This window comes from Corylus avellana, chromosome ca1 (genome assembly GCF_901000735.1).
Source record: "Corylus avellana chromosome ca1, CavTom2PMs-1.0".
Lineage (NCBI taxonomy): Eukaryota > Viridiplantae > Streptophyta > Magnoliopsida > Fagales > Betulaceae > Corylus > Corylus avellana.
This window is the reverse complement of record NC_081541.1, coordinates 24,445,892-24,468,021: the sequence shown is the minus strand read 5'-3', so window position 1 is coordinate 24,468,021 and position 22,130 is coordinate 24,445,892. Positions and strand designations below refer to the sequence as shown.

Genomic DNA, 22,130 nt, shown 5'->3' with positions numbered 1-22,130 from the left:
TCCTGCAAGCCGATGCCAAAACAAATAATATTCAACTTATTCTTCAAAATAATGCAATCTCAAAAGTCAAAATTAGGGCTAAACGTCGGCCGGTAATGTCAGTTTCGGTAGAATAATTTTATTTTCGCCTTTCGAACCGACAATGTCGGTAAAGTTGGTTATTTCACCTACTTATTCCGTCAAATTTTATTTTATTTCGCATTTCGAATCAAATGGCAGCCGGTAAAGTTGGTGTCGGTCGAAAGTCGATGTCAATAATGACTGTAATGTCGGAATGTGGAAAAGTGGCAAATTTGTCAGTAAAGTCAGTTCGATTAAAAAACCTCTTCTGCCTACGGAACCGAAAATTTTGGAATAAAAAAAATCATGCCGCCTATAATCCGCCATCTAGTCGGTAACGGTCGGTGTCGGTCGGAAGTTAGTCGGTAATTTGCTCAGCCGTAGTCAAAACTAGTTTAAAAAAAAAAAAAAAAATGAATACAAGAGTCTCAGACAGACAAGAAGTTGAAGTAGATATTATATGTCCAAGTGTTGTTTAAGGGACAGAAGAAAAATCAAGAAATCCTCCCCAGAAAAACATATTATTCTCGTTCTAGTTCATTAATTTTGCTCGTTTTAGCTGCCCCCTCATGGCTGAAGCAGTCACGGAATCATTAATGGGACACTACCTCCTCCTTGCAGCTCTAACTTTGTCGAGCAAGTTCGCCGGCAAAATTGGACTGTGACTGTCATGGCATCAACAAAACTATTATGTTCAACCTGTAGTCACCTTCTCCCGGACAATCCTCTTTCTCCAAGCCTCAGGCGGTGACGACAGTTGCCCGTCAGACACTGAGTCAACAGTTCCCTGTTTGATGCCAAGGAGCCCAAGCCCGGAAATAACTGCCTTCTTTGATATAAACCATTTCGAAGACGCCTCATCAACGCCCTCTGGAGGCCTGCTGTAAACCTTCAAGAGACTGTCTGAATCAACCAGTGGATCTGCCTCTACCCCTAGCCAAGCCACACTTGATCTCTCTCCTAATTGAACATTCAAAATCCTGCATCAAATCACAAACGAGCGTTAATATTGAAAGCCGGGGAATAATTTATTTTACGTACATAAACAAACCAAACAAACATTACTCTCATCATCTGTAGTCACAGATTTTTCAATTTACTCAAGATGCTGAATATTAACAGGATCTCTCAAAGATTTCAAGATAATGGAACCAGCCCACCACTTGAAGCAGGGTTATAGTAAAGAAGACACCTAATTCATAATATAACACTCATAAATGGGTCCATCAAACGTAGAAAGAATGTAACACAGAGAATCAAAACACAACTGGATGAAGCTCTCAGAACATATTAGGCAAATATGCCAACACGATTAAAATATTGAGTAGATATATTGACAGAAAAGGAAAAGAGAAAAGTCCTTCCTTAAGCAAGAGAAAATGATAACTTAACTACGTCAGTGTGCACCAGCAAAGTGTAAGGCTCAATATATGAATGACTGTTTACTAGTGAAAGTAACAGACCTCAAAGCTGTGCTAAAGAACAGTGCCACTGCGATGACATCAAAATGGTTGGCCATTGATCTATCAAATCCACATATCAGCTGATATCTGAGGTTTGCATAAAGACCGAGAAATGCACCATAACCAAGTGCATTAGAGCTCACAGATGGAATTGTCACAGATAACCTGCCGAACAATTATAGGTCACCCAAAGTAAATGAGTTGGACTAATTCACCCAATCACATGCAGAGTTTTTAAGGCACGCTTACCTTCCCTCCTTTTTACTGGCCAAAACGTTTGACAATGCACCTTGTACTGCTCCAGCACTTAACCCAACCATACACAACTCTGCAGCCTTGTAGAAGAACGAGTGAACTCTCTTTTGCAAATCAAATTCCCGAAGTGGGTAACTCTTTTCAAATATATTGTTTGGGAGCTTCTGCAATGTATTTTGCAAATCGAATGACCAAACAACAATGGCATTGCAGGTTGCTACTGTGAGCACATTAATAAGTGCCAGATCCCATTCTTGCTTTATCGTACAACCATAGTAAAGCAGAAACAAGAAGTTAAGTATATTGAATGGGTATGTCATAAAGTTTCATTTCCCTTTCCATGAAATAAAGCACACCCCTATCCTTGCGATTCTTCAACTCCCACCAAACTGAACAACCAATTGTAGCAGCCTCCTCTAAAAGAAGCTTATATAAGGCAGGATCTGCAATCATCCTCTGCAACAGAACAACATTAGTTTATCACATAATATAATTTGAGGATAGACCCAAACCATTTACTGCTAATACACATACACAGTCAATGCACATAGAAAATAATCCACCACTTAGTTCTTCAAAACATTATTGAGAGGATGACATAAAAATAATTTATGTTATGTTATAGAGTTTAATAAACATCCATTTCTACTAATACATCATTGCCTTCGATTATGTACGTCTGATGACACAAAACATTCATCTCCAGGTATGTATTAAGACAGTCTCACTACACATGAACAATTATAATAGTGAACCCTGATTCTTAAACACATACAGCCTGCATCACCAGCCAGAATGACAACTATTATATGAAAATCTTATACTCCCTCTATCCCGCAATAGATTATGTGCTCTACATTTTAGACCTGCAAAGAGATGATAAATTTCAAAAATGACAGCATTTATCTATTTAACAGCCCTACATACAATAAAATTTGAATCCATCTTTTTCCACATTTGAACTCACTTTTCTTCAAATCTAAACCTACCTTTCTTGGCCTATCTAAGGGAATTTTAGAAAGAGTATTAAAATGCATGCAATCTATAATTCTGGTCTATTGTGAGATGGGGGGAGCATGATTTTTCATGAAATCCGTGTAAGCATTATGAAACCAAAGTTTAGAATGATAGTGACACAATAGCAGCATGGGTCAAAAGAACCCAACAGTTAGGAAGCCGTATATAGAGCAAGGCTTAATGTGTTGTGTCAACTAAAAGGCCCATGCCAATTAAATAAATAACCATTTTAGTCAAGTGACCACAGTAGTCGTTGGGCCTTTATTTATTTATTTTGATAGGTAATATCAATATATATAAAAGCGCAAAGGGGTGCAAACCCATCTACACAGGAAGTATACAAAAGAGCCCATGTATACAAATGCTTTTAAGCTGAAAATGAAGCACATACGACTAAAAATTCCGCAAGCGTTGAAGCTTGCAGCGAATGCCACATTACTTTCCAAGAAAACAATGTTTGGAGCATCCTTTTCTTCAACTCTATGAGTCCAAGTTCACGGTCTTCAAAACTCCATGCGTTCCTTTCTCTCCATAAGCACCACATTACACACAGAGGAGCCATTCTCCAAATGGTTATGTATGGTTTGCTCATTTTGAAAAAGGCTTAAAACTCTCTCTTGTTGAATTAGTGGCTAGTAAATTGAGATTTACAGCTTTGCTTTGTTAAACATGTGATATTCTGATTTCTTTTCTCTTTTCTTTATTTCGTCTTTGTTCTTTACGTTTTCTGCTTTCCTGCACCTTTATCATTCTTAAACATACAGGCAGATCCATAAAAAAAAAAACCATTCACAACACTCAATCTTTACCAGAACCAACCAACCTTTTTCTCATCAAATAATAAACCTAGCAACCCAAAAATACTAAACCAAGCCTCTGTTACTGTTCATTGCAGGGGAAAGATTAGAGTTTCTAGGACAAGGTGAAGGGAACCCTGAAGATCTTGATGAGTTAGAAATCGAGAGAAAAAGGGGACAATACCAAAGTAACCTCCAACCATTTTATGAGCAGTGCATAAAGAATGGGGTTGGTTTTTCCATATGTGTCAATAATGGGAATAAACTAATGCTATTTAGTAGACTATTATACGATTACCCTAGAATTGAGATGATGTGACATTAACAATCAGCATTTTGATCTGCAATGATTTGTAGAAAAGAAAAAGGAGAAATTTCACAAAACCGTTGTGAACTTCCATGCGTTTTGAAATTACCCACCACTCCAAAGTTTTAAAACTCTCAATTTAAGGTAGGAAACTTTCAATTTTTTGCAATGTCCCCCTCCATTAAGATTTTTCGTTAAATCTTGTCAAAATTCCTAAAATACCTCAATTTGGTTTATTAAAAAAAATATCAAAAATAGGCGTAGATATTTTTTCAAATTTCGTTAAATCTTGACCAACACTTGAATCTTTGCAATTTTTTATAATAAAAAGCAAGGGTTATTTTGGAAATTTTTTTACAAGATTTAACGGAAAATCCTAACGGACGGGGAACATTGTAAAAAATTGAAAGTTTGATACCCTAAATTAAGATTTTTTGAACTTTGAGGGATAGTTTCAAAACGAATGGAAGTTCAGAGGGGTTTTGTAAAATTTTTCCAAAGAAAAATCAATGATTGATTTTCTCACATCATTCCAGCCATATAACAATAGTGTCATGTAAGTACGTAGCAGGCTACTAAATAGCATTTCTGATACGAATAATATGTGAGAATATTCTAACACTTTCTAGCGTGCAGGTGAACTTGGAAGTCAAACTTGCTTCAGGATTTTGTCTCATTAAATTAACAATCAAGGTAGCAAAAAGTTCCAACACCCACTGGGTCATTTTAGATAGGTGATCATCAAACGCGGCCACCCCCAGGCTGGCCGCCACCCCAGATCCAATAGGGGTGGCCCCATGGCCTAGGGGTGACCGCGCCATAGGCCATGGGGTGGCCCGCCATGGGTTGGGGTGGCAGCACACCCCATCCAGGCCTTGGGGTGGCCCGCGGCATGAGGGCGGCAGCCAGCCACCCCAGATCCAATAGGGGTGGCCGCACCATAGGCCATGCGCGGGCCACCCCCATGGAATGGGGTGGCGGCACACCCCATCTAGGCCTTGGGGTGGCCACGCGGGCCACCCCTATGGCCTAGGGATGGCTAGGCGAACACCCCCATGGGCTGGGAGTGGTGGCCAACCACCACTGGGTGGCTTATCTTTTGCATTTTTAATTTTTTTTTTTTTTTTTAAATTGATTAAACCTGATATAATCAGGTGGTTTGGTTTTGTTATTATGTTCCATGCTGAGGTGGCAACTCCTCATTGGTGGGCACAAAAGGGGGGTTTTGTGCAACCTCCCTATATAAGTTATTCACCTCAAACAATCCCTGAGAGAGAAATTGCAGCAAGGTGATTAAGTCTGAAATTCAAAAGTTAAACAAAGAAGAGGTAAACATGTGCTTTGTTTTCATTGAATGAAATCTATTGTAAGAGAATTTCCACTGCCTATGACTCTTCCATGCCAAAAAAAAAAAAAAAAACAGAGTAAAAGGAAAGAACACATCCAATGTCAATCCCTGTTATTGTGCTTTGGATACTTTAAAAGAATTTGATGTGCCTGAACCTATATATGATAATCAAGGTAATGCAAGTTGTGACAATGACTAGTCGTCTCAAGCCAATGGAGCATGATGCAATGAAACGAGAATGTTTTCCACCATCAATTATTTAATGTCATGGAGAATTGACACCTCGACTGGAGGGCAAGTTCTTCTCTTTTATCCCTTTGGTGCATTTCATAAGATGGCAGGAAGAGGATTGAAATTTTTTCTTATTTGGCACCTCTTCAAGATCCAATTTCCAGCGTCAGTCTGAGTGTGTGCATTCGTGAGTGTCATTGAGGGGGAGTGTATGCATGTATTTGTGCACACATGCCCATATAGAAGTGTGAGAGTAAGCAGCAACATCCCCAAAACTGAGAGTTAATAAGAGAATCTGTAGTCCCTGAAAGTCGATCCAAAATTTGCAGCTGCTGAAAGCAATAGACACAAGACGAGTAAAGTATGGATGACCTTTCCATAGCTCCACTAACAACTACACAAAATACTTAAAAGTTACATATTTCCTGGAATTGGAAAAGAAGACTGTTTGGACCCTTATATGATCCCCTCAATGATAAAAATTATTCAATTTGGCCCACTATTGCTGACTGTGCTTGTGTGTCCATGCATGTGTGTGCATGTGCACATGAATACAAGTGTGAGTTTGACATACATGCCCAGACCTTAAAACTATGGTTAGGAAGCCAATCTGTAGTTGTTGAATGTCAGTCAACGACTGTGGCTCCAGAAATCAAATAAAAATAAGGTAAAAGCTAATATAATTTGTTCAGAAATTCTAGTGGGGAGATGCAAGTTTCAACACACTATCACTGAAGCATGCTTTCTGGTGCTTCTGGAGTGAGTTTCTCCACTAAGATAAAGGAAAATGTTAAGAAATAATTAAACTTAGTATTACCCGACTCTCTTTCTTTACATGGCCGGCTCAATGGACCCAATCACAGATGGGACCCATCTAACCATATCGACTAGGTTAGCAGTCAGGATAGTTTCGATAAATTTCTCATGTCTGACATTGTGGTAAAATTTTGAATTTGAAAACAAATAATAAAAAGAGCCCCAACTAATTTCAAATATATGGCATTTGATCACCATGTTATGATGCCTTTGATAATCTCTCAAGTGCACCCTACTTATGGGGAGGGGGAAAAGGGGGGGAGGGATATATGTCCCATGTCTCATCTTGGGATTAAGGATGAATACTTACCAATTGGGACCTATATGCAGGTTTGTTCAATATATATATACCGACACTTTGTAGATCAAATAATTTACACCTACAGGTGTGTACCTGATCAATCTTGTAGCCACAACCATGGATGGCCTTTATAACGCCATTTATCAAGTTGATGTTTCCTGACTTAAAAAAGGTTGTACAGAACTTCTTTATTGCAGGCTTAGAAATAAACCGTGCATGGTCCTGATCATGGAATGTTTTACCAAAGCAATCACTCATATGATAGGTATAAGAATAAATCTAAGAAACGTTAAACCAACATAGCATACCTTCACTACTACATAGGCATCTTTCAGTAGCATTCCTGCTATTAGAATGTGCAGAATCTTCTCATGAAGGGCTTTGCACATTGTTCTTTTACCAAATCTCAACATATTGTAAACAGAAAATGCCTCTGATTGTACTTTTATTTTGCCAAGATGATATATTAGAGAGGAACAAAGTTCCTGCAAAATATCAAGGGGAAAATTTTTTTGAAGTCCAATGTAACTCACTATTTAGAAGTACAAAAAATTGCAAGTTGTTAAGCCATGTATTTACCTCAGACCAAGATAATATGCAAAGTCAGGGAATAACAATTTGTAAGAATTCTCCGTGTTGTGAAATTATTTTACAAGGAAAAATTAGGCCACACCAATGGCTTTCAAAGAGAGAGAAAAGCACCAAATTAAAACAATCCGCTCAAGACTTCTTATTTAGAAGTGACAAATTCAATAACAGCATACCTCCTCTGGTTGGCGACCTCTACTGTGCATGTCCTTCATTGTCTGGTAAGCAAGCAGATATAACTTCTCCTTACAAAAATATTTGATTAGGATATGAAAGGTATTATAATCAGGACTGATTGCTAATCCATCCATTTTCTTTAGCATTTCCATTACGCTTTCCATTTCACCTGCCCTGCATATAGTGTCGTGTTCAACATAACCAAGTCATATCTGTCATGGGTAGCTTCAAAATCCCTCGCCAAATGCTTTGCCTCTTCCAAAAGACCACCCCATGAAAATGCCGTAATCATGATACTGTGGGAATAGCCATCTGCAGGTGGAAATACAATTTATACATAGTGATCACATCAGGTCACTTCTATCAAATTAAGAATAATGGTTCATGCACAACCTGTTAATTATAGAAGCTAAAGCTGATAAGAAATATAGACAAATTTCTTAGTATCCATATCTTAGCAATTGTAACCTTCCCATGAATAGCCCATACAGGTGAAAATGTTTTAGAAACTACATTTCTGCTTAGTTAGCTCAGGTTAATACAAAAGGAAAACATTTTTCCTGCAAGCATCACTCAGGAATGCCACCAAATGCCCTTCAGGATTAACGTGCATCACAAACCAAATCCAGAGATAAATCTAGAGGGTCATCAGAACCATCTTTCAAAGTCAATTACACTTTCTTTTAGTGAAATCCAATATATATATATATATGATCTTTTCATCATGGTAGGGAAATTTACACTTGTTTAGTTGAATCACTCACTGATTATAAAAGACATAACTTGATGGCTACAAGATGCTCAAATGTTCAATCTCTAACAGAAAACATACCAGATCTGACAGATTTTCCCTTCATTTTGTCAAAGAGTGATTTAACTTCATCTATACGCCCAGCCATAGCAAGGCCATCCATCAATAAACAGTAAGGCATCTACAAATAAATCCACATTCTGAGCTATAGAAGTTCAATATTAACGACAGCAGTACTTAATGAAGCATGGATAAACATATATCAGTTAGTGAGAGAATGGAAAACTTAAGAAAACATAACATGGAAATGGAATACAAGAGGTTTCAACTAGTAAGCTACAAGTCAAATCAATATAATCAAATCTCTAGAAGGTGAAAGTCATTTGGTGGGACATTGACAAATAAAGTCAATTTATGAAGTAGAGATGTACAGTTACATTATATATCTATATAACATATGTATACGTATATGCATATGCATATGTATATATGTGTCATTGTCTAGTGCAATGGTGAAAGTATAGGACTGACGAGCATAAGTGCACAGTTCCGAACCTTGAGAGCAGTCTCTGCACGAAAAAATACTGAAGGGTTGGATCAGATCCAAGCCACCCCTTCCAGGAATATATGTGTGTGTGCATGTGTGGGTGGGTGTGGTGTGTGTGAATAAAAGCAATTTATGACATCAGGAGTTAATGTGGCACATACTTCACTTTATGATAAAGCAAAAAATTTAAACCAAATTTACAATTATGAAAAAGGAATTTTATGAGCAATGGTAATAAATGATCAATCATACATTAGGCAGGGCAAAGATCAATACAATTTCATAAAGAACATATTAAGATTGTGTGAAGAACTAAATTGTAACATCCTGCTCTAAGTGATATGATATTGTCCGCTTTGTGCCTCAACCCACATGGTTTTGTTATTGGATTTACCATAAAAGGCCTCATACAATTTAGAGAGAGCATGCTCTATATAAGTACATCATCTTTCTCACACCCAGACAATGTGCGACGCCACAATCACCTCCCCTCTTGGGACCCAGCGTCCTCACTGGCAACACTCATGGGCTTGTGCACAACCCCCATCTCAAGCTGAACCTCGCTCTGAATACCATATGTAACACTCCGCTCCAAGTGGTATGATATTGTTTGCTTTGGGTCTCAACCCGCACGGTTTTGTTATTGGATTTACCCCAAAAGGCCTCATATCATTTAGAGATATAAGTACATCCCCTTTCGTGACCCAGGCAATGTGGGATGCCACAATCAAAGCGGATAATATCATACCACTTTGAGTGGGGCGTTAGAAAAATAAACCTTTGCAGATAATATTTACAAGAATGTGAAAGTTAAGAAGAAAAAAATCAGCAAATTTTTATATTTAGTTTCATGATTGTGGATTCTAATTAGATGCTCTCTTATGTTTTCCATTTGAGGATTTACAAGCAACATCTAGCTATGAAGCATATTCTCCAAAGAAAATAGTATCTCAAGGTTGACAATCGATTATTATGCATAACCATAAAATTAGTGTACCTCTTCATCAGCATACCCCATAGTTTCCAGCTCAGCTAATAGATCTCTTGACTTTTCAAACAAGCCTCCTTTAACATATACCTTTAATAAAGTTGTCAAAATTACCTGGAAGCATTTTGAGTATGAACATGAGGGAATACCATAACCAAATCACAGCTACTTAACATAAAAGCAAAAAACACAAAAGCAAAAAAAAAAAACTATATGACAAGAGGCAGATCAAGAGACACGGGAACAGGAATCACATATCAGTAAGGCCACATATCAATTATATAAGTGAATAAAATAGTAATAGCAGGAATGCAATGAGTATATATATATTTTTTTGATAAGTAATGCAATGAGTATATATATGCTAAGCAAAATCATCTTGCTACATGTTTTAGCAATATTCTCAACACATTGATTGTTTCTTCTATATTAATCTCTTGACCTAAGCATCAACCAAAGGGAAAAAAGTTGAGCTAAATTAACCCAAGTGACCAACAATATCCTCTAGCAATGATGTCAATGACTTCAATCAGAGCATATTCTCTAAAAACATTACTGTAAAACTACTGCGGGAACAGATACAGGAACAAGGTGTTTGTCCAAGCCTCTTCCAAAATTATTAGTAAGAGGTATCTTACATAATAATGAGACAGGGAAAGAGAAAGGAACCTCAATGCCTGGTGCCTATCTAACAAATTCTATTTTCAGTGCACAGTTGCAGCATAAGCCTCTGCCTGGTTCGTACTTAACGTTACAAGTAAGGTCTATCTTAAAAGGTTCTCGTGTTCCTTTCCCAATAGATTGAATAGGTCACTGCTACAAGCATTAAGTACAAATCATGCTCAGCAAGGATTTACCTTTGAAACTTCGTCTGGTGTGGTGACATGTCTCTCAAAGATATTTTTCCTGGTCTTTTCAATATTGCCACCAATAAGGATGCGTCTATTGCGGATAACAAGGAGTGTACAAATGGCTCTGTGCAATGAAATGTTTCCTTCATTCGCAGGGTTCATGATTGGGAAGTGGAGGTCATGGCCTCTTTTAATACTCTCTTGTATTCGCACTTGATGCGTGGGGTAGGGGAGGATAGGATGTGGTGGATCTCTTCTCGTAAAGGAAATTTTGAGGTTAGATCTTTTTACAAGATCCTTGCTTCTAAAGATCCTTCCCCTTCCCTTGGAAGAGTTTATGGCACACCAAGGTTCCTTCAAAAGTGGCTTTTTTTGCTTGGACGGCCGCGCTTGGGAAGACTCTAACCTTGGATAATGTTCGGAAGAGAGGTATTGTTGTGATAAACCGTTGTTGCATGTATGAATCGGATGGGGAGTCAGTTGACCATCTCTTTCTTCATTGTGGGGTTGCGCGTATCTAGTGGAATGCCGCTTTCTCTTGGTTTGGTTTGTGTTGGGTGATGCCTGGTAGCGTCAAGGGGTTGTACGCTTCTTGGTGGGCGGGTGGCAAATCTCGTAGTGCTGTTGTGAGGAAGATGGTTCCTCTTTGCCTTATGTGGTGCATCTGGATTGAGAGAAATGCTAGATGTTTCGAGGACTCGTCTAGGAACATTGAGGACCTTATACACTTTTTCTTGTACACCCTTTTCACTTGGACTGCTGGCTGGCTAGCACCCCTAGCGATTAACTTCCCTAACTTCCTTTTTATATTTTCTTCTTCTTTTTCTCCCTCTTAGTCGCTCTCTTGTATACTCCTTGTGTACTAAGGTTGCGCCTCTCTGCACTTTGATTAATACATCTTTACTTATCAAAAAAAACTTCGAACCATCCAACCAATGATCTCGACCCAGCTTGGGCCCAAGAAAATGAGAGTTATCTTCAACTGCTTCATTTTAAAAACTCATCATACATTCTCCTTTCAGCAAGATTTGCTTCTAGCACTCATAAATTACATGACACCTCAAATACATCTCACATTCAGAGAATTCCCCCGCGTCATAGGGAAACAAGAATTGGCAATTCACAATTTTTCACTGTTAAAAGTTATGCCTTCATCGTGACCAAAAAAATTTACATATGTTCTAACTAATTTTATCAGCCTCTACCTTCAATTCATGCAAACTTGCTGACCCTTACCTGCCCCATCATTGTCTTTTATAGATGTGACCAACCCATCTCAAATCTTCAGTTTCAGATTTTCCTATGTGACCTTGAATGCACTTATTTTTAAGCTTATACTTCCAAATTCTTTCATATATATATATTTTTTTGATAAGTAATGATGCATTAAAGAGCGCAGAGGGGCGCAACCCAAGTACACAGGAAGTATACAAGAGAGCGACTAAGTAAGAGAGAAAGAAAAAGAGAACATAAAAAGAAAATCAGGAAAATTGATCACTAAAGGAGCAAGCCAGCCTATAGTCCAAGTGAAAAGCGTGTACAAGAAGAAGTGAACAAGATCCTCTAGATTCCTCGACATATCCTCAAAACATCTAGCATTCCTTTCCTTCCAAAGGCACCATAGAAGACACAGAGGAACCATCTTCCACACCACAGTGCTATGGGAATTTCTGCCCGACCACCAGCTAGTGAACATCACCTTAACGCTTCTAGGCATAACCCAACTCAAGTTGAAACGAGAGAAGATAACAGCCCACAAAGTGCGTGCAACCCCACAATGAAGAAAAAGATGATCCATCGACTCCCCTTCTGATTCACACATACAACGATTGATGACAACAATACCTCTCTTCCGGACATTATCCAAAGTGAGATTTCCCAAGGGCGGCCGACCAAGCAAAAAACGCCACTCTAGCAAGAGCCTTGGTGCGCCAAATACTTTTCCAAGGAAAGAAGTTGGGCTCTTTAAGGACAAGCTTTCTATAAAAAGAGCGAACCTCAAACTTCCCTTTTCTAGAAGGAATCCACCACATCCGATCCCCCCCTTCCCCACACATTGAGAGCGAATACAAGAGCGAGAAAAGGGAGGCTAAAACCCTCTCCTCCCAATCATGAATACTACGAGTAAAGGTAACATTCCAAAGAACCGTACCATTTGAACTCTCCCTGATATCCGCAATGGAAGCATCCTTGTTCCTAGAAATATTGAAGAGACCGGGAAAAGCATCCTTGAGGGGCATTTCACCACACCAAACATCCTCCCAAAATTTGACTTTCGACCCTGACCCAAGAACAAATCTAATGTGATAGTGAAACGACCTCCAACCCCTACAGATGTATCTCCACAACCCCACCCCATGCGTTCCACGAGGAACTTTAGAACGCCAACCACCCCAAAACACCCCATACTTAGCCACCACGATTCTTCTCCACCAAGCTTCTTGCTCGTTTGCGAATCTCCACAACCATTTCCCCAAAAGAGCTTGATTGAAAAGCCGCAAACTCCGGATCCCTAGACCACCCTCAGAAATCGAAGAGCATACCACTTGCCAACTGACCAAGTGGGGCTTAGGCTCATCATTGAGCCCACCCCATAAAAAGCCCCGTTGAATCTTCTCAATGCGATCCGCCACAGAAGCAGGGATAGGAAAAAGAGACATGAGATAGGTAGGAAGATTGGATAAGGTACTCTTGATGAGAGTAAGCCTAGCCCCCTTTGACAAGTACAAACGTTTCCAAGGAGCCAACCTTCTAGCAATCTTCTCCAACATGTCTTCCCACATAGCCAAAAGCTTGAACGAAGCCCCTAAAGGAAGACCCAGATACTTCGAAGGCAAAGAACTGGTGCCACATCCCAGAATACCAGCCAACTCACCTACCTCAACCGCATCTCCAACCGGGACCAAAACAGATTTGGCCCGATTAACTTTTAACCCCGAGACAGCTTCGAATCCAATGATAAGGGCTTTAATAAATCTAATTTGACCAGGGGCAGCCCCACAAAAAACCAGCGTATCATCAGCAAAAAGAAGACGAGAGACATTTACCCGATCAGACTCTCTAACACCCACATAGAAACCATTGATGAAACCCCTATTAATAGCAGCATTAATCATCCTGCTGAAAGCCTCCATGACCAAGATGAACAAGAAAGGCGAGAGAGGATCGCCTTGTCTCACCCCACGCGAGCTCTCAAAAAAGCCGGAGGAAGAACCGTTAACCAAAACCGAGAACCGCACAGACAAGATACAATGCTCGATCCATGAACACCATTTCGCACAAAACCCGCACCTTCTCAACAAGTAAAGCAAAAACTTCCAGTTCAAATGATCATAAGCCTTTTCCATATCCAACTTACACAATAAGCCGGGATCCCCAGATCTGATTCGGCTGTCTAGGCATTCATTGGCAATGAGAACCGAATCCAAAATTTGTCTACCTTTGACAAAGGCGTTCTGCGGATTGGATATGACCCTATCCATAACTCTCCTCATTCTGTTAGCTAACACCTTGGCAATAATCTTATAGGTCCCCCCCACAAGACTTATAGGACGAAAGTCCTTCAAATCGGATGCCCCATGAGACTTCGGAATAAGAGAAATGAACGTAGCATTAAGACTTTTTTCAAATTTACCTCGATCGTAGAACTCTGCGAAGACAGCCATAATGTCCAATTTGATCACGTCCCAACAGTCTTGGAAAAAGGCCATAGAAAAACCATCCGGACCCAAAGCCTTGTCCCTATCCATTCTTTTAACCACCTCCCACACCTCCCTTTCCTCGAAGGGAGCTTCCAAACTAGAAGACTCATCATCATCCAACATGTCAAAGTGAAGATTATCCAACCTCGGTCTCCAACTTAGAGTCTCCGAGAAAAGCGACTCATAAAAGTGGGTGATATGATTACTAATAGCCTCTTGATCAGAAGTAGTAGTACCATCAATGTTCAAAGCCTCAATAAAATTCTGCCTTCGATTAGCATTAGCAATCCGATGAAAGAACTTCGTACACTTATCACCCTCTTTCAACCAACGGATCCTAGATTTTTGCCTCCAACTGATTTCTTCAAGAAGAAGGGAGGATTCTAACTCACCAGCCAGCACCCTTTTCCTCTCAATCTCTTCCGTGGATAACCCTCTCTCCTCCTCCACCCTATCAAGAGCTTTAAGATCATCCATACGAGCCTTAATACAAGCCCCCACATTACCAAACTCTTGAGCATTCCATCTCTTGATGTCCCATTTAAGAGATTGCATCTTTTTAGAAAGGATAAAACTCGGAGTACCTTGAAATTGATACGAGGCCCACCAACTGCGAACTTTATCCACAAACCCCTCCACTTTGAGCCACATGTTCACAAATTTAAAAGGTCTATTACCTCCCGGAGAAGAATTGCAATCCAAAATAATAGGAGTGTGATCGGAGCAAACCCAAAGCAACCTCTTTTGACGCAAGTCCGAATGACGAGCTTCCCAATCAGGAGAAACTAAAAAAGGGTCAAGCCTAGACCAAGACCGATTATTCGACCAGGTAGATATCCCCCCAACTAAAGGAAGGTCCATAAGGCCCTGCTCCGAAATGAACTCTCCAAAATCCCTCATAGCGGACCGAGAATAAGTACCCCTCGACCTTTCACTTGGATAAAGAGTGACATTAAAATCCCCACCAATACACCACGGCATGTCCCAACAGCTCAAAACCCCTGCCAACTCCTCCCAAATGAGACTCTGGTAGTGGCTCTATTAGGCCCATACACCCCCGCAAAATGCCCAATTACAATCATCCTCACCATTTTTGAAAGAACAGGTTGCCACATAATGCCCCAAAACAACCTCAACCTTCTCAACAACCCTCTTATCCCACATGAGTAAAATGCCACCCGAAGCCCCAATTGAGGGTACAAAGCACCAGTCCACATACGGGCAGCCCCATAAGCACCTCACTAAACTAAACGAAATAAAGTCCAGCTTCGTCTCCTGAAAACAAACCAAATCAGCCTTCCAACTTCTTAACAAATTTCTAACCCTCAACCTCTTATCCCTCTCGTTCAATCCTCTCACATTCCAAGAAAGAATCTTGAGCTTCATGATTTAACTCGGTTGGCCCTCCCCTTGTTCCTTACCCTCGCAGAAAACTCCGAAAGATTAACAGAAGACTGAAGATTATTAAGCTCTCTCTTACCTTTTTTAACTACAGGTGAAACCTCTTCCCTTTACATTTCATGGCCCTTATTGTCAGCAATAATAACCCCAAAGGCCTCCTCGAGCTTCTTATCTTCTCCATCGCAAGAGAGGCCGACATCTGTACAAGCCTTCTTGATATAAGCCCTCTCATGCGCCTCCAACTTCTCCTCATCCAAAGAATTCGGGACAAAAGACTCCTGAGCAGAAGAATTCACTTCTGCAATGAGGACTCCACCCAAATTTACTACCTGCATAGAGCAAAGGCCCAACTCCTTTCCCATCGTACCCAACTCAGAGCCGCCCAGAGATTGATCCACTGGACCACACCCCAGGGATTCTACCCTCCGAACTCCACATAACCTCCGGCAACAGCCCCTGAGATAGCCGGCGACACCCAACTGCCAGGCTGCTTACCCAGAATCCCCATGGCAGAAAGACTTGACCCACTCGTCGAAGGGCACTGAACCGCGATGCTGACTGCCGGGGTAGGAGAAACTTCAGAGACAAGGACACCCTGCGACTTTACAGGAGAATCCAAGACAAAAACTCCCATCGTCAGAATAGCCTGGGCATTAAAACCCCTTGTCGAAACCTCTCCCGGACCACCAGCCCTCAATAGAAACTTCCTCGCCGGCCCTTTTCCTGACAAATTTCTCTTCGTCGGCGTCTCTGCCATAGCCGCAACTTACGCCCGACGAAGGAAGAGCTGCGAAATCATCCCTTGTCGTAGCGACACCCACCTGAGCAAAGGGACCGAGGCCATCCGCCAAAAGGTTCGGCGCTCCAACCGGCCCTACACACGACCCTTTCCCTTTCATCAGAGGCCTCAACCCAATCTCCTCATCAGGAAGATCACGCTCCTTGCTGCCAAGACCACTAACGCCTCCAACATCCTGATTGGGCCGAGCGAGCTTCTTCCTGAAATAAGTCTTGACCGGTTGGTTGGGCTTGCCACGATCCCAGTTGGGCCGCCCCACATAAAACTGCTTGGGCTGGACCCCACCAGCTTCCCTCTTATCCCCTTTTGCCGCTCCACATTCGCAAGTCCCACCAATAAAAGATCTGAAACTCTGACACTCAGCAGATATAATGGCTTTATCCAACATTTCCAAACCCACGTCGACTTCTCCCCTTAACCTGCACAGCGTCTCCCTCGCATTAATGAGTTCCTCTTTGACACGCAAAAAAGTCTGCTCAACGTGGGAGCCATCCCCCTCCCATACCTTCATGTGATCAGTACCAGAATTTGACACTGACCACTTCGCCGTGGGCAACAGTCTACTCGCCTGAAGTGGTGGACAATTCGCCGGATCCCTGCCGGCATCGCCCACAGTCCCCCCTCCCTTGGGGTTGCTCGTTCCCACCTCGACAGAATGATGGATCGTCTAAAAACCCTCCACACGGCCTCCGACTGTCCTCACATGAGCATCGGACTCCTGCACACCCACCGTTTGCATGACTGAAGCTTGGGTTTGTTTGTCCTTCTCTGCCGAGGCCACTTTCAACCATCTTGGCACCCTGGCTATCGGCTCAGAATAAGAATTGAAGCACTCCTCTGCCGGTTGCAACATCAACCCCACAACCTCCGCATAACTCCTCCTTCCCGCCCCCTCCTTCACCTTAATTCCCTCCCTGGCCACCCTGGTTTCACAAATAGCAGACTTTGCCAGACTCACTTCCACGATGAAACGATCCCAACCTTGGCCATGGCGACCTTATGGTATAATAATCGATCCACATCTTTGCCTTCCATCAAATTCTTCTACCGACAAAAACCGCCCATGTCTATTGGAGCATTTCTAAGCTATTATCCGTGGATACCTTGCTCTAGATTGATCCCAAAATACCTCAGAAGTTTCCACTGCCACTAGATCCTCCACAATGCGCACCAGCCACACTAACTCATCCTGGTGCAAAAAAATGGATTTTTGCTTCCACTTACTTCTTTCGAAAATCCTCACCCCTGCTGCCCCTCCCCTGATCAGCAACTCAAAAACTTTGGACTCCACTGACCATCTTCTCAAACCAGCTATGACACTAACAAAACAGCTAATAACTAGCCACCAACCCAGTGCTCACGCACCACCCACGCTCCTTCTCTCAAGCGGAGTTGCCACAAATATATATATATATATATATATATATATATATAGGGTTGTTAATACATGCATAAAACTGAAAGAATTCTCAATTGCTGTTGTTCATATATATTTCTTTTATTGGCAAGTTACACATGCATCTAGTTGGTTTCATAACCAACCCTCTAACTCCTTTTTTAATCCAATTACATCTTAACTTTTCCTTCTCGAGTCAGTATGGAAATGAGTCATTGTGAAGAAGCATATTAGTCAAGTACTTAAAGAATTCTTCAAGGCACAACTCGACACTAGATTTTCTCATGGTCTTAAGTATTGGACAGTACCAACATTTATAAACTGGCATAGTTCTGTATCAGTGCCAAGCAAAAATCTGAAAATAAGAACAGATAAGACCAGGAAACATAATTGTGTTAGTTTATTTTCACTGTAACAGCATCACCATTCATAACAAGCTTGCAAAAAGTAAAAGGATCCATATGCCCATTTTTCAGTCATTGCTCTGGTATTTCTTTCCCCAATGCCTCCCTAAATAAATTTTCTATGTTAAGTTGGAGAGAGGGAACTTTGAAAGCTCAGGAGTAACTCTGCAGCTGGGGACTAGAGGTCTTTGACTTTTCAGGAGAATGAACAACAACAATAATTCTGCAATACTTTGGTCCCTCAAACAACAAGACATCTTTCTTTTTACCTCCTCAGTCCCAAGCTATAGACACTTTGGACCTTAAAGACACATCTTTGTGAAGTACAGCTCTAACGGCCAGCATTCGGAGTATTTAACTGAAACACACCCACATATATATGAGGACTTCTAATGGTAGTTAGGACTCTACTTTATTTTCAATACAAGATGGAGTTACTTCTCACTAGCCTTCTGTTTTCAGAGCTTATAGATGAACCCTCTATTTAATATCATTACAGGAAAGAGATTGTTGGTTATGACTTCCTTCTTCCTTGCCAACCACCCGCCCCCCCCCTTTGAGTAACTCAAGCTGAACATCAACAGTGGTTTTCCGGTGACTATGGTCTAACTGCTATTTTTTCCAATCTTGGGGTGAGAAAAATATATAAAAGCAACCCTGAGGATTTGTCTTAGTAGCACTTCCCACTTCAATAAACTCTCTCCTACAACCCCACTTTAGCAGGACCAGCATATCTATATACTCTATCAGTTTTTCTATTTCTTTTTCCCAATTGAATCCACTATTCTTAGTCTCTTGTATCAAATTTTTTTGATAAGTTAGCCTCATGTATCAGATTAAGGAGATCTCCTCCTTCTCCCTTGACTATTTTCTAATTGTTGAATTATTTTCCTTTCATGACATGGATTTAGTTGATCTTGTTAGATCAATTTATTTTGCTCTAATCAAAAAAAGTTTATTTTGGCCAGAAATTATGTTTTCATCTGTGTAACTCTTAGAAACTTTTTTTTTTTGATAAGTAATGTTGTATATATCAAGAGCGCAGAGAAGCGCAACCCAAGTACACAGGGAGTATACAAGAGAGCGGCTAAGAAGGAGAGAAAGAAGAAGAAAACATAACGAGAAAATCATGAAAATTAATCACTCTAGGAGCTAGCCAACCAACAGTCCAAGTGAAAAGGGATTACAAAAAGGAGCATATGAGATCCTCAAGAGTCCTAGAGCAATCCTCGAAGCATCTAGCGTTTCTTTCCTTCCAAATGCACCACATGAGACAAAGAGGAACTATCTTCCACACAATGGCACTTCGGGACTTGCCACCCACCCACCAGCTGGCTAACATTTCCTTGACGCTGCCAGACAAAACCCAACACAAACTAAACCGGGCAAAAATTATATTCCACAATGAGCATGCAACCCCGCAATGAAGGAAAAGATGATCGACAGACTCCCCTTCTGATTCGCACATGCAACATCGGTTTATCACAACAATACCTCTCTTTCGAACATTGTCCAAAGTAAGAGACTTTCCAAGCGCGGCCGTCCAAGCAAAAAAAGCCACTCTCGAGAGGGCCTTGGAGCACCAAATACTTTTCCAAAGGAAAGGGTCGGAATCTTTAGAAGCAAGCAACCTATAAAACGAACTGACCTCGAATTTACCTTTGCTTGAAGGGATCCATCACATCCTGTCCTCCCCAACCCCACTCATCGTATGCGAGTACAAGAGCATATAGAGAGAAGCCACGACCTCCACTTCCCAATCATGAACCCTACGATTGAATGTAACATTCCATTGGACAGAACCATTTAAATACTCCCAGTTATCCGCAAGGGAAGCGTCCTTATTGTTGGCAATAATGAAAAGTCCAGGATAAGCATCCTTGAGAGTCAAGTCACCGCACCAGAGATCCTCCCAAAACCTGATATTAGACCCATAACCAGGTTTAAATCTAATGTGGCTTATAAACGAGCTCCACCCCCAACAAATATGCTTCCAAAGCCCCACCCCATGCAAGCCACAGGGATCCCTGGAGCACCATCCGCCCCAAACCGCACCGTACTTAGCCACTAGAATCCTTCTCCATTTCACCGTTCTTGGAAACTTTTTTAAAAAATATATTCATTTATTTTAAATGAATCCTGGGCATGAGGATAAACTGCTTAGCCCGTCAGGGGTGAAAGCTCCTAGATTACCTGGTAACTGGTTCTGGAGGGTGGGGTCTGCTACCCGTAGGAGTTTGATTAACGGTGAGGATTGTTGTACAGTATGCGTTTGCAACGTGCAATTAATCTGAGTAAAGTTCTCCTACGTTATCAAAAAAAAAAAAAAATAGATTCATTTATTTTTCTTTAAATTGTCTGTGCAGTAGAAGTTTGTAAATGCCAGTTCCTCATTAATTTAAAAGAAAGAAGTCAAATCAAATCGTAGTGAGGTAAGTATATCATATGCTGAAGAACCCCTGTTAACACTGAAATTTCTCAAATGCCCTATGTATATTTTCAAATTGCTGATAGTGGCAAAAACATTAAGCAAACCTCTCCAAAATAGCATCACACTTGCGAATAAAAGAAGATGGTGAATGTGATGATGCTAAAAGGACTTACACGGAGGTTGAGGGAATGAATGCTGTTAGAGAATAATATGCAATTCTAGAAGGGGTGTGATGTCTCCCTATTTTAGAAACATGGTGAGGTGTCCCTAGTAAGGTTTCCTAGTATGAACTGTGTGTGTGAGCTGTCTAGTATCTCGAATATTACTGATATAGAATCCTGAAGTTTCAGCGTCACTAAACAGTGTTCTTGAACAAGTTGGTATTACCTGTGGGTTAATATATAATAGCATGTTTTCTTATATATGTAATCCAAAATAACCATTCTCTTTTCATTGGATTTAATTTATAGTTTTAGTGAATTGCTGGTAATTTTGTGTTGTTTGCTGTCTTTCTTCTTCTTCTTTTTTTTTTTTTAATTAAAAAAAAAAAGACTAGTGTGTGGTAGTTGTTTGCTTAATTGTTTCTTTTAAATTTCGTGGGTTTGCTAGAGGAATATGTTAGAAAACTGAAAAAAGACTTGGTTACAAAATTTAAAATGTAACCAAAACCCCCTCAAAGTTTAGATTTTTCAAACCCAAAGACTGGTATTAGATGACAAAGTGCAGTGCTAGGGCTTGTATCACCTTGAGTCTTAACACGCACAGAAACGGATAGTTACATGTTGACACTGAATTGTATCTGCCCTCCATTGAATTGAACAGGGTAGTTAAGCAGAATGTATTTTGTGTTAAAGAGTGAGGAACCAATTTCATTTCGTAAGATATTCCAACACCCAAATGAAATGAATGCATTAGTGAAGCAGCCATATGTAAATTCAAAGATCACAGGCAGCTTAATATTGACTACTAATGAATGAGGTATCTGGATGAAATTTTCCTTCAGATAATGTTATACAAAAATTTTGGCCAAGATTTTATTTTAGGATCATATCATGAAATGCGTTGTGTTTAAAAACAGCAAAAGGAACACCACACACACATGCACATGCCATAAAATAAGGCAAAACTGAAGAATACGCATCAAAGAGACATCCATGTAATAAGTTGTGAATATATAGCCAACTCTAAATATGGAACAGGCAGGCTTAACAATTCAAACTATCAATAATTATCTTCATAAAACATGCACAACAGTTTTCCAGTTACCTGAGAAAGATCCTGGCACCTGTTTAGCTTCCCCAAATGTCGCAAAATGGCATTCAAGTCTTGCACCTTCAACATATCTCCTAACCTGTAGTAACATATACTGTGTGAGTTATTAAAATTCACCAGACAGATGTTCCTTCCAGTAAAAGATTATTCCAGGATTTGAGTAATCAAGTTAAAGACAATACCAGCACAGTGACCAAGTGATTTTTTTTGGGTGGCCTGAAGATAGGAG

The 22,130-nt window shown here is 40.5% G+C and overlaps 1 protein-coding gene across 1 annotated transcript; it reads right to left on the bottom strand.

Annotated features, from left to right (window-relative positions):
- Positions 1-497: 497 nt before the first annotated feature.
- LOC132178885 (protein RETICULATA-RELATED 1, chloroplastic-like) lies at positions 498-21,980 on the bottom strand. The gene is made up of 9 exons (XM_059591464.1): positions 21,896-21,980; positions 9,656-9,760; positions 8,193-8,292; positions 7,360-7,672; positions 6,904-7,080; positions 6,689-6,817; positions 1,773-2,234; positions 1,524-1,688; positions 498-1,040 (listed from the first exon to the last, which is right to left on the bottom strand). The coding sequence occupies exons 7-9, from the start codon at positions 2,096-2,098 to the stop codon at positions 755-757; spliced, it is 777 nt and encodes a 258-aa protein (XP_059447447.1). The 5' UTR covers positions 2,099-2,234; positions 6,689-6,817; positions 6,904-7,080; positions 7,360-7,672; positions 8,193-8,292; positions 9,656-9,760; positions 21,896-21,980; the 3' UTR covers positions 498-754.
- Positions 21,981-22,130: the final 150 nt, after the last annotated feature.